This window comes from Anabas testudineus, chromosome 6 (assembly GCF_900324465.2).
Source record: "Anabas testudineus chromosome 6, fAnaTes1.2, whole genome shotgun sequence".
NCBI classification, from domain to species: Eukaryota; Metazoa; Chordata; class Actinopteri; order Anabantiformes; family Anabantidae; genus Anabas; species Anabas testudineus.
The window spans coordinates 10,408,831-10,422,101 of record NC_046615.1 but is presented as its reverse complement, the minus strand read 5'-3'; the positions used below and the strand labels follow the sequence as shown (position 1 = coordinate 10,422,101).

Here is a 13,271-nt window from a genome sequence, read left to right as displayed (position 1 = left end):
TTTATGTTTCATAGAGAAAAATCCCCTTCCATGATGCACAGGAAACCATGACAGGAAGTCATGGTCAGTGTGTCACAGTGTGAAATATGTAATATTATTAGTGTAGGTCTCAGTAACCTTTGTTCTTAGGAATATGGGAAACATCGTTTAATAGATTTTTTTTCTATTTGTGCATGTGTGACTGGATTATTCTGCTGTGCCTCCATGATGTACATAAAACCATTCAAATAAACCAAATGTGTTTACTGTCCGTTTTTCCCGTGTGTGTGTGTGTGTGTGTGTGTGATCGTGGCTAGTAGCAGCTAGTGCGGCTCAGCCATCGACCCGCCCATTCGCCGCCGCTGCCTGAGCTCGGTCAGGTGTTCGTTGTACAGCGACGTAAACTTTCCATTTGGAAAACTGATTGGATTTTGTGCGCGGATAAAACACAGTCACGGCCATGCTCAGACGGATACTTCAAATGGTAAGCTTGTGAGGCTACAAAGGCAACGGTATCGCTTTCGTTTGGTTAAACAGAGTTGTTTTCTTTTTGGAGACACAGGGCCTGCTCTCGCCTGGTTTCGTGGCGCACGTTTTATAACGCACTGTGTGGCGGGTGGGCGGGGTTTACGTTTCTTTCAGCCACCGAGAGTTCCTCGTTTGGAAGTGTTCCGCTTCCCCGTCAGTTCGGAGTGAACATATCAAGCGCTCATTTTGTATGTTTGAGCTAGCCAGTAGATGCTAACATGGTTCGATTAATTGATGCTACTGTTGCAAGCGATGTAGCAAGCTAGTGTCTGTGTACATTATGCGGCAGCCAAGCCAACGTGTCCACCTTTATATTGTCACTCTAATAAAGAGACGAAAGAGCTTGGTCACTGAAACATTTTCAGTTAGCAATGTTGTAACGGTGGGTTAATTGATCGCCCAGTCATCACAGGCTAGCTAACGTTAGCTACATATTGACCGTTGGGAAATCCCGTGCTAGCTGGCTCACAGCTACACGAAAAATAACATGCGTTTTAATTTATTTGGCGTATACTAATATATTAATGATGACATGGTTGTTTAGTTGAATTGTAAGCGTGTCACTAAAGCTACAAGTGGGAGTAACATGGGCTACCAAGCTAGATTCCACATATGACTCCATTTCCCAGAGGGCATTGCTAAACGCATCATGCATGGTAACGTTAATCAGAAAAGTCCGTCTCTAAACACGTATTTATGTCAGGGATCGGGGCCTCTAACCTGAAAAATATATTTTACTGCAAACGTTGGGAAATTCAAGATCAACAAATTGAGAATCCCTGTTCTGTTAGCTTCTCTCATAAACCGGACCTGCCCTGTACATTATGTTAAGTTAATAATTCACGCAGTGGAGCTAACTATGTAGATAATATCACGGGCTTAGGGATTTACAGGAAACCATCTGATTAAACTGGGTCTATTGTCTAAACTAACCCTAACTAAAAGTTAGAGAACCAGTGACATGGTGCACATACCTAGATGTTTTTCATCCTCTTCCTATGTCATTGTTAAGCTGTGGAACACGGTAAAGATGATTACATGTAATAATGTAACATGTAAAAACAATGTTAGTTTGATTGTGCAATGTGTGGTTTTAAAATGTATATAATGGTATATTGTGTAAACATCATATAAGTCTATTTCAAAGCAGCTCACAAAATCCCTGAAAAGTTCAAAGTTCCACTTCCGCTACGTAGACACACACACTTTGACCTTGTTCATTCATGCAGACTATAACCAGACTAAACAAAGCGTTATTGTGAATGGACAGCTAGAGGAACTTTGTGTGTTTGTGGTTCAGGCTAGTGGACAGAGCTTTAGTGCTCAGGTGTTTTAAGAGTTGCCTTAATCTGAATTCAGGTTGTGCTGTTTAATATAACATGGCAAATGTTCTGATATATGAACCATTAGATATTGCAGTCCTGCAGTATTCATTCTAAGTTAAAGGCTCGTCAATGAATTGCAGCATATGTAGTATAACAGTTGGCTGACCAGTCAAGCCCACTAATATCCTGGTAAGCTAAGTCATAAGAAGTATTGGCACTGTGGGCAGTTACTGACACTGACTTGCATTGACTCTCAACTTAAAACACAGTGGACCAACACTAGTAGATGACTTGACACCTTAAATCACCATTGAGTGTGGAATCGTCACAGTGGACGTTGAACAACTTGGATTCTGTGGCTCTCCACTCTTCCTTCAGACTCTGGGATCTTGATTTACAAATGAAATGCAAAATTTACTTCCGTTTTTAAAGAGGACCTTTGAGCCATGGTCCACTCTTTTTCTTCTTAGGTCAGGTAAGACACTTCTGACTCTTTCTCTGGTTCAGGAATTGCCAGACACAAGAAATGCAGATAATAGAAACAGTTGTAGCACATTTCTTGGAGATGTCTGTGCAGGGTGTCACTTCATGCACTGATGCCATCTTCACTCCACTCCTTGTGAAGCTCTCTGAAGTTCTTGAATCAGCTCGCCTGGCATTTTTCTCAAAGCTGTGCCCCTCCCTGCTGCTGGTGCATTTTTTCCTACCAATCTTTTCTGTTCCAGTCAACTTTCCATTAATATGCTTCGGTATTGCACTCTGCAAACAGCCAGCACTTTTCAGCGATGACTTGTGACTGCCCTGAAGGTGCAGATGATCATCTTCTGGGTATCTGTCAAGTTAGCAGTCTTCCCTGTGATTGTGTTTGTATGTACTGAACTTGACAGATAGATCGACAGTATTTATATAGTACAAATTTACTCAAAATTGAATTGAAATATTCTAAGAACAGTAAAGGTTTGAAATATTTCCCTTCATGTTGAATGAATCTACAGTTTATAAAAGTTTTATATTTTGAATTAAAACTAACCAATTTAATGAGTATTAAATTATTAAATTAAATGTTTTCTTCACAGCATGTTGTATCTAGTATAAATGTTTTAAATTATTATCTTGAATTCCTTTGAACTGTTTGGATTGGTATTGTTTCTTTGGCTAAGTACCATTCATCTACAACACACAACACAAACAACACTCATATGAATTATAAGACTTTTTTGTTTGTTTAACATCTAACAGTTTTATTAACTGCCATTAACTTCTCCCCATATTGGTTTTGTTCGTGCTTGAGGTAGTGCAACAAATTTAGCTGAGATGTCCACCCTTTGTTGGTTTGGGTTTCTGTCACAGGTTGTAAATCACATATGTTTTGATTCTCATTTAATTAGTTTATGAGCCATTTTCTAAATGACAGAGGAACATTTTCAGAGCTAACTACTCCACACACTTGCCAATGTGCAAGTTCCACCTTCTGTCATGATGTAGTGTCAACATCATGATATCTGGTCTGCTGAGATTAACACTGAGGTTGGTTCCTGTTATACTAAATGCTGTATTTTATGTAAGCCGCTGCACATCTCCAGACTCCCACCATCCACCCATAAAGCATTGTAGTGGCCAGTACCTCAGTCCATGCAGTTTGGACATTTTTGAGAGTGCAACACATGTACCTACTCTAAAGAGCCTAATGATTGCTAAATCTTCCACTGTGTCAGCAGACCTTAATTACATTTACTTACATTTACGGTGAACTGTCAGACTTTCATCCATCCATCCATTTTCTTCCGCTTATCCGGGGCCGGGTCGCAGGGGGAGCAGCTTAAGCAGAGATGCCCAGACTTCCCTCTCCCTAGACACCTCCTCCAGCTCTTCCGGGGGGACACCGAGGCGTTCCCAGGCCAGCCGAGAGACATAGTCCCTCCAACGTGTCCTGGGTCTTCCCCGGGGCCTCCTCCCGGTGGGACAGGACCGAAAAACCTCCCCTACGAGGCGTCCCGGGGGCATCCGAAACAGATGCCCAAGCCACCTCAACTGGCCCCTCTCGATGAAGAGGAGCAGTGGCTCTACTCCGAGCTCCTCCCGGGTGACTGAGCTCCTCACCCTATCTCTAAGGGTGCGCCCAGCCACTCTGCGGAGGAAACTCATTTCGGCCGCTTGTATCCGCGACCTTGTCCTTTCGGTCATGACCCAAAGCTCATGACCATAGGTGAGGGTAGGGACGTAGACTGACCGGTAAATCGAGAGCTTTGCCTTTCGGCTCAGCTCCTTTTTCACCACGACGGACCGGTACACCGACCGCATTACTGCTGCCGATGCACCAATCCGTCTGTCAATCTCACGCTCCCTATTTCCCTCACTCGTGAACAAGACCCCAAGATACTTAAACTCCTCCACTTGAGGGAGGATCTCCCCCCCAACCTGGAGGGTGCAAGCCACCTTTTTCCGGTTGAGAACCATGGCCTCGGACTTGGAGGTGCTGATTCTCATCCCAGCCCCTTCACACTCGGCTGCAAACCGCCCCAGTGCCTGCTGGAGGTCCCGGTCTGATGAAGCCAACAGGACAACATCATCTGCAAAAAGCAGAGATGAAATCCTGTGATTCCCAAACCGGATTCCCTCCGACCCCTGGCTGCGCCTAGAAATCCTGTCCATAAAAGTAATGAACAGGATCGGTGACAAAGGGCAGCCCTGTCGGAGTCCAACATGCACCGGGAACAAGTCTGACTTACTACCGGCAATGCGAACCAAGCTCCTACTCCGGTCATACAAGGACCGAATGGCCCTTAACAAAGGGTCCCGAATCCCGTATTCCCGGAGTACCCCCCACAGGATGCCACGAGGGACACGGTCAAACGCCTTCTCCAAGTCTACAAAACACATGTAGACTGGATGGGCGAACTCCCATGAACCCTCGAGCACCCTAGCAAGAGTATGGAGCTGGTCCAGTGTTCCACGGCCAGGACGAAAACCGCATTGTTCCTCCTGGATCCGAGGTTCGACTAGCGGCCTAACTCTCCTCTCCAGCACTCTGGAATAGACTTTCCCAGGGAGGCTGAGGAGTGTGATCCCCCTATAGTTGGAACACACCCTCCGGTCCCCCTTTTTAAAAAGAGGAACCACCACCCCGGTCTGCCAGTCCAGAGGTACTGTCCCCGATCTCCACGCGATGCTGCAAAGGCGTGTCAACCAAGACAGCCCTACAACATCCAGAGACTTAAGGTACTCGGGGCGAATTTCATCCACCCCTGGTGCCTTGCCACCGAGGAGCTTACTGACTACCTCGGTGACTTCGACCAGGGAAATGGATGAATCAACCTCAGAGTCCCCAGCCTCTGCTTCCTCAACAGAAGGCGTGACGACGGGGTTGAGGAGATCCTCAAAGTATTCCTTCCACCGTCCTACAACGTCCCCAGTCGAAGTCAGCAACTCCCCACCTCCACTGTAAACAGTGTTGGCAGGAAACTGCTTTCCCCTTCTGAGGCGCCTGACGGTTTGCCAGAATTTCCTTGAGGCAGACCGATAGTCCTCCTCCATGGCCTCGCCGAACTTTTCCCAGGTCCGAGTTTTTGCCTCTGCGACCGCGCGGGCTGCGGCACGTTTGGCCTGCCGATACCCATCAGCTGCATCAGGAGTCCCACAGGCCAACCAGGCCTGATAAGACTCCTTCTTCAGCTTGACGGCTTCCCTTACTTCCGGTGTCCACCACCGGGTTCGGGGATTGCCGCCACGACAGGCACCAGAGACCCTACGGCCACAGCTCCGAACAGCCGCATTGACAATGGAGGTGGAAAACATGGTCCACTCGGACTCAATGTCTCCAGGCTCCCTCGGGACCTGATTGTAGCTCTCCCGGAGGTGGGAGTTGAAGACCTCTCTGACAGAGGGTTCCACCAGACGTTCCCAACAGACCCTCACAATACGTTTGGGTCTGCCAGGTCTATCCAGCTCCCTCCTCTGCCATCGGATCCAACTTACCACCAGGTGGTGATCAGTTGACAGCTCAGCCCCTCTCTTCACCCGAGTGTCCAAGACATATGGTCGGAGGTCAGATGACACAACCACAAAGTCGATCATAGACCTCCGACCTAGGGTGTCCTGGTGCCACGTGCACTGATGGACACCCTTATGCTTGAACATGGTGTTCGTTATGGACAAGCTGTGACTAGCACAGAAGTCCAATAACAAAACACCACTCGGGTTCAGATCAGGGAGGCCGTTCCTCCCAATCACGCCCCTCCAGGTATCACTGTCATTGCCCACGTGGGCGTTGAAATCCCCCAGTAGGACGACAGAGTCCCCAGTCGGAGCACCTTCCAGTACCCCTTCCAGAGACCCTATGAAAGCTGGGTACTCTACACCGCTATTTGGCCCGTAGGCACAAACAACGGTGAGAGACCTATCCCCTACCCGAAGGCGCAGGGAAACAACTCTCTCGTCCACCGGGGAAAACTCCAACACATGGCAGCTGAGCTGGGGGGCTATAAGCAAGCCCACCCCTGCCCACCGCCTCTCACCATGGGCAACTCCAGAGTAGAAGAGAGTCCAACCTCTCTCAAGGAGTTGTGTTCCAGAGCCCAGACTATGTGTGGAAGTGAGCCCGACTATCTCTAGCCGGTACCGCTCAACCTCCAGCACAAGTTCAGGCTCCTTTCCACCCAGTGAGGTGACATTCCATGTCCCAATTGCCAGATTCTTTGTCCAGGGATTGGGTTGTCGAGGCACCTCCACACGGCTGCCACCCAATCCACACTGCACCGACCCCTTATGCGCCTTCCTGCGGGTGGTGGGCCTACGGGAAGGCGGTCCCACGTCGCTCCTTCGGGCTGCGCCCGGCCGGGTCCCGTGGGAGAGATCCCAGCCACCAGGCGCTCGTCTACGTGCCCCAACCCCAGGCCTGGCTCCAGGGTGGGGCCCCGGTGACGCCAATCCGGGCGACGTATCCGACCTTGATTTGTCACTCGTCATGAGGGGTTTATGAACTGCTCTTAGTCTGGCCCGTCGCCTAGGACCTGTTTGCCTTGGGAGACCCTACCAGGGGCTTAAGCCCCCGGCAACATAGCTCCTAGGGTCATTCGGGCACGCAAACCCCTCCACCACAGTAAGGTGGCAGTTCAGGGAGGGGCTGTCAGACTTTCTTTTGTAAAATACATCATTGTTTACTCGACCCATTTCTATGTAATATACATATGAAAATTGAAAAAGATTAGATAGATTTTTGTAATTGGGAAATAATTGGGGTGGGGGGGGGGGGGTGAAAACCTGCTTCCTAACTCTATTTTATCCTGTCCAGACTCCTGGGAAGGGAGGCTCTCAGAGCACAGAGTCCGAGCAACCCAGCACAGACCTTAACCACGATCAGACATCTGAGGTAATGTGAGCGCTTTGTTTTTTATCAATTGACAACTTTTACTGCCCTGAAAGCAAAGCTGCAGAATTGAAGCTGACCAGTGAGTTACTGTCATGTAATTAATGTGATGGTGTGTTTCTGTGTTCAGGGCTTCATCTGTCCTCAGTGCATGAAGTCTCACAACTCTGCAGAGGAGCTGTTCAAGCACTATGAGCTGTTTCACGATACTGGGGACCTCCCTGCTCATATGGCCCCCACTAGGTGACATTCTTGTTAACGTTACAGAAATTATAACAAAGAGTCTGACATCACAGTGCAGTTTACAGATTACAAATGCGCCATTTCCTCCTTTGCAGGGAAGACCTTACAATGCTGCGGCAAGAAGTTCAGGACCTGCATGCTTCTCTCAAGGTGTGGTTCAGTTTCTGAACTGTGGCGGTCACGTGTGTAAATAGTTGGTTAATACAAAGTCTTAATATTCTCTGTGTGTGTATTTTCATTTTGTTAGGAGGAAAGATGGTTCTCTGGAGAGCTCAAAAAGGAGTTAGATAAAGTTCAAGGACAACTTAACCAAGTAAGTCCTCCAAGATATTTGACTTGTATCAGAATGAAACATAGGCTTTCTGCAAATCTAAAACTAATTATATGTCATATGTGTTTCTCTCTTTATCTGAATTTTCACAGAATGATGGACAAATGAGCTCAGAGGATTCAGGTACAGCAAGTGACATTATATTTATACTGTATATTTACAATACACATGAAAAAGATTTTTAAAAATGGCCGTCATTATGTTGTGATTTTTTTTTTTTTTTTTTAGCTCTTGAAAGGAAGTTGAATGAAGCAGAGACAGAAAAGTTTAACATCAAGCAGATGAAAGACCTTTTTGAGCAGAAGGCTGCCCAGCTGGCAACGGAGATAGTAGGTTAGTGTGGGGCCAACAAACTGGGAAGCCCCTGTTTGTGGGCCTGCGTCATTTAACAACACTAAAGTAGTTCTTTTGGAAAGTGTTAAACTCAGTGCACCCGCTGTGTTTTTGCATAAGTTGTATAACTAACATTTGGTTTTACTAGAAGACATCAGTTCTGCATTCTACACTGATGACATAGTCCTCAAATCAATTTGGATAAACTTGGTGAAGTAAGCAATTTGAACTTTTTATTTGAAAAATATTTAATGATATTGCTGAATCTGACAGACCTGAAATCTCGTTATGATGAGGAGAAGAGCCTGAGGGAGGCTGCTGATCAGAGGCTGGCCAAGTTGACTGAACAGCTGCAGAAGGAGAAGCAGGAGAATGAGAGACTCCAGACAGAACTGGTACAGCAGCAGACACACAAGTTTTTGTTGAAATGTATTCTCTTCTCAGCAGGCTAAGAGACTGCTCTGAATGTTCTGTATTAGAGTTCAATGAACAATGTTGAATTGACTCCATGAATTCAGTTTGGCTCTGAGCTAGATGGACAAAGCACCTACCCAGAAAATCCCCTCATCGCTGTTATAGAAATGGTTGAGTTACACACACTGAGCTACTGTTGGGTCTGAAATGTTCTGTTCATAGTAGTTGAAAACAGTGGTTTATGTAAGTTTAGTGCTGGCACGAAGAGACAGAACCTCTCGTTTTACAGTTTATTAAAATCGGCTTGGATTTATTGGGATGGAGATGGAACACCACATTGCTGCCACTGCCCAAACATGCCTATTAGTTGCCTTATACATTTGAGGAAGCTGGCCATTTTTAAGAGAAGAGAGTTTTTCTAAGTGAGAGTTTCTAATGAAAAATTGTCATTTGCCTGTCTTTGTGCCACCCAGTACCCATGGTCATTAACAGTGTGCCTCTGTTCTGCCCCCTAGCTGCAGCGACCGGGAGTGGAGGATGTAGAGGTTCTGCAGAAAGAGCTAGTGCAGGTACAGACATTGATGGACCGTATGACACGCGAGAGGGAGGAGGAGTCTGAACGTCTCAAAAACCACTACGAGCAGCTGCAGGCTAATTACACTACCTCAGAGGTGAGGAGGACAACACACTTCATATAATGTAGGGCAAACAGGTCTCTGCTCATTCCCATTTTAGCTGAGGTGTTGCAACAGAAGCTGCTGTAGTCCCACCCTATATTTACACATAAACAAGCATACACACAGTTTACATTGTCATCTGCAGAATTGTAGGGTTGATGTGAAACATAGTTTGGTTGCTCTTATTTTAGCCTTTTACCACTTCACCCACCATTTACTCGGGCCAACCACTTTTTAGTGAAGAACGACTTTTCTTCTTCAAAAATAGCTATGAAATAAATCATGAAATAGTTTGGAGTTTTAGCACACCATGTGCCTGATGCTCATTGATTAATACATTGGTGAATAATTCAATGTGATTTCCTGCATTTTTTATCCTAGTAAGAGATGAGTATTTATAGGAATGTGTCCAGGATCTCTTTTTCAAATGCTCTTTCTGAACATCTCTGCAAATTGTCTTAAAGCACTGCTTCATATTTTTACACAAAAGGAGCCACATTGTGAATACAAAAGCCTGGCTTTTGATTCTGTAAAAGCTTGCAGTTATAAACAAGTGGCTTTGTAATTGCTTTGTACTGTAATTCAGTGAGTTCACAGTGTGAACAGTAGTTTATGCAGTCAATAACAAAAAACCACACCAACCCTTGTTTGGTATAAATAAAGTACTGTTGACTGTTGTGAAGTGACTTATCCTTGTGTCTCCTTTTCCCTTCTCTTTTTTCTCTGCTTCTTGCATAATGTATCCCTCCCCAACACTTAATCTTTCTTCAAGACTCGTAAACTGGAGGTAAAACATGTTGTTTCACATTGGTCCCAACTTTAGTTTCACTTTTCTGAGTTTGCCTTTTTAAATTTATTTTTCATTTAAATACAATATTTTAACTCTTATGTTTTTTGGTTTTGTGTGACTGATGTCTAGTGGCTGCTGATCCATTATTATTAATACAGTAATTTTTTTATTGTTCTTTTTTGTGTCGCTTCTTCACAGCAGTTCAGATTGCAGCTATATATCTTGATTTTAGACTAAATTTCTTGCAAATGTGTTGCAGATGACTATTTCCCAACTAAAAGCAGAGCTGGAGAAGGGTCCACAAGAAGCAGCTGTGTACACCCAACAGATCCATGAGCTACAGAGTAATCAGAATAACTTGCAACAGCAAAGCCAGGTATCACACACCAGCAGAACTTTAGGATGTGAACCAATTATATGTCTTCCATGACATTACACAATATACAGCATAAGATTGCCCAGGAGTTGCTTTTACTGTAGTAATGGTAACAAGTCTTACCAACTGGTCCTCAAGTACAGAGCATGCCATCTGAGCTTTTGTTGCTCGGCATCAGACTCTGCCATCACCTGTCTTTTTTGGAAACCTAGATATGTTGATAAAATTCACACAGAGCTCTATAATTAAACCAGTGGGGAGGGATCTCAGCCATGCCAGCTCTCACAGTTGGGGTGAATACAGTCACAGGTAACTTCACTGATGCAATGAGAAGTAGGGAATAGAGGGTTTGTGCCAGATATTAAATTCTCCCACATCAGGTGCTTCAACGCCCTCTCAGCCAACTAGGTTTCTGGGTAATACAAGGATTACAGAGCTGAATCTCCATTACAATTGGCCCAGCCCACACTTTTTCTTGCAACAGGATACCATGAGACCTGATTCAGATACTTACTGAGAATAGAGACAAAAGTGATGTAACAGACAGTGAAATACTGGGAAAAACCAAGGGTTCTGTAACTCTAGAGCTAGAGAGGAGAGAAACTGCAGGAATTGTGATAGTGACATAAGAGACAGATGGTAACAATGCCAAGAGAAGGAGACAGATGAAAAATGAGGAGGGAAGAAAATGTTAACCTGCTAATTTGGTGGCCTATAGAAGTTTATTGGATGTCTAAATCCAGGTGCTGTGTGACACTCCCTAGTTAGCAACACATTCCGCTACTAACAGTATTTTATTTTTTATCACCCTGTTGCCAAGTTTTACTGCCTGAGCAGGCAGAACAGAGCAAGTGGTGTCCAAACACCACAGTATTCAAGTCCCATGTTCTAAACTTTCACCTAGAAATGCCATAGCTCACTTTACTCTGACACTTGACAGGCCACTGTTCTTTTCCATAGCTTACATCACAAGGCATAAGAGTGCGTACCTTGTTCTAGCTTATCTATCAAAATAACTGTGGTTTCAATTTAAAAAAACAAATTCAAATAATTTGTTCCAGTGTGGCTCTGTGGCCAGATTAGGTTTTCAAAGGGTGTCAATCTTTTTTTAATGCAAGTCTGCTTCATCAAGAAACAGAGATAAATCTTTTATTTAGTTTTGCTTATTTGTTCATTGACTTTCAGAATAATTCAGGGACATCTTTAACCCCTGTAATTTCCAAACTTGGTAACAAGTGCTCATCCGACATATGTTGATTCCCATTCTCACAGAGCCTGTCTGACAAGCTGGCACGCAGGGAGAAGGAGTATCAAGAACTAGAGGAGTGTGTGGCAGCTGAAAAAGCTGCCAAAAAGGAAATCCAAGACAGCCTGAAGGAGAGGGAACTGGAGGTCCAAGAGCTCCACGCCCGGGCCACGGGAGCTGAGGCCTCCCTGCAGAAGACTCAGTCAGAGCTTGGAGAGAGGGCTGAGGAGGTGGCAAAGCTAAAGAGCGAGATTACAGAGCTTGAGGTGAAGTATGCAGAGATGAAGGTGGAGAGGAAACAGCTGGAACAACAGAGGGAAGAAAAAGAGAGCCAAGGTGCTCAGCAGCAGTCTGAGATCAGTCAGGTGAGTATGAACCCCAAAGGATGCACACAGATGACTAGTGCAATAATACACACAATTTTTCAGAATTAAAAAAAATGTTTAGTAACCTCTCAGGTGTTTTAATGAACATCAAATATTTTCAATATGGAAAATCCACTCTAGAAATGTGTCACCACAGATGAAGGAGAAAACTAGATAAACTAAATAACCCTGCATTTATTATCCGTGACCCCTTCTTAAGGAGACAAGTTGCAAAGCTTGACATGTTACTTGTGTGAATGTATCCTGCAGGAAGCATCTGGATTCATTGTGTTTGCTTTAGGTGTTAGCTTTCTGTGTATAATGTCAACATAATTTATGGTTCATTGCCAAATCTGAAAAGTGTGTATTTTAATGCTGTGAAATGTTTATTAAAGGAGGGTATCAGACTGTGAAAACATTTTAAAACATGTAGTCATCTTTTCCTCCACTTTGTAAATTATGACTGTAGTGTGGTCGACGTGTAAAATCAAGGACTGGATGTTTTGTTTACTTAACCCTATATAATTACAGAAACTGTTCAGTCACAACATGGTTTGTGCTACATGGAATCACAAATCACCTGTAAATTAAACAAATATAGACTGTAGCGGCAGAGGCACATATAGATTTATTTTTCGTTCAAATCTGTTTAAGACTATTTGAAAATGACAGAATTAAATCACACATAAAACAGATAATATCAGGAAATAAGGAGGATCACAAACATTAGGAATCACCTGTATTTTGTAGCCATTTGTCACCTTCCTTCTTCATCTTAATCATCCCTCTTCTGTCGGTGCTCCTCCCAGCTACACGCTAAACTGTTGGAGGCAGAGAGGCAGCTGGGTGAGGTGCAAGGTCGTCTGAAAGAACAGCGGCAGCTGTCTGGGGAGAAACTTAAAGACCGAGAACAGCAAGCAGCTGACCTGCAGCTCAAACTCTCCCGTGCTGAAGAGCAGGTATGTATCAACTGAAGCTTTGATAGCTGTATTAATGCGATAGAACAGATAGAACATCTGAACATTGTGTCTGATATTTAAAAGATGTAGCTACACCGTTAGACATGCATATGTATTTAGGCTTATTTATTAAAAACACAGGGGAATCTGTGATCTATGCAGATTAAGACATAAAAGGTAATAAAATGTCTTTTAAAGCAAACTAATTATTTTGTCCAATGACCACTGGGAGTGACTCCAGCACCCCCTCTGAAGGTTAAAAGCCTAACAGAGAATGTTTCTGAAGTTTTTGTAGAATAATAATACAGAAACTATAAGAGGCACAAAAGCTTCAGGAAAT

At 44.4% G+C, this 13,271-nt stretch overlaps 1 protein-coding gene across 2 annotated transcripts in view; it reads left to right on the top strand.

The window, feature by feature from the left end:
• The first annotated feature begins 319 nt into the window (after window positions 1-319).
• The window catches only part of eea1 (early endosome antigen 1), a 22,747-nt gene continuing 9,795 nt past the window's right edge, over window positions 320-13,271 (top strand). The window contains exons 1-13 of one of the 2 annotated variants that reach the window (XM_026364858.1): window positions 320-463; window positions 7,123-7,200; window positions 7,328-7,440; window positions 7,536-7,590; window positions 7,688-7,753; window positions 7,864-7,894; window positions 8,000-8,104; window positions 8,378-8,499; window positions 9,034-9,189; window positions 9,968-9,982; window positions 10,245-10,361; window positions 11,634-11,972; window positions 12,782-12,931. In XM_026364858.1, the coding sequence (XP_026220643.1) occupies window positions 440-463; window positions 7,123-7,200; window positions 7,328-7,440; window positions 7,536-7,590; window positions 7,688-7,753; window positions 7,864-7,894; window positions 8,000-8,104; window positions 8,378-8,499; window positions 9,034-9,189; window positions 9,968-9,982; window positions 10,245-10,361; window positions 11,634-11,972; window positions 12,782-12,931 (1,371 nt within the window). In that variant the 5' untranslated portion in view covers window positions 320-439. The remainder of the gene's footprint in view (window positions 464-7,122; window positions 7,201-7,327; window positions 7,441-7,535; window positions 7,591-7,687; window positions 7,754-7,863; window positions 7,895-7,999; window positions 8,105-8,377; window positions 8,500-9,033; window positions 9,190-9,967; window positions 9,983-10,244; window positions 10,362-11,633; window positions 11,973-12,781; window positions 12,932-13,271) is intronic. The other variant, XM_026364860.1, reaches the window with a different exon arrangement.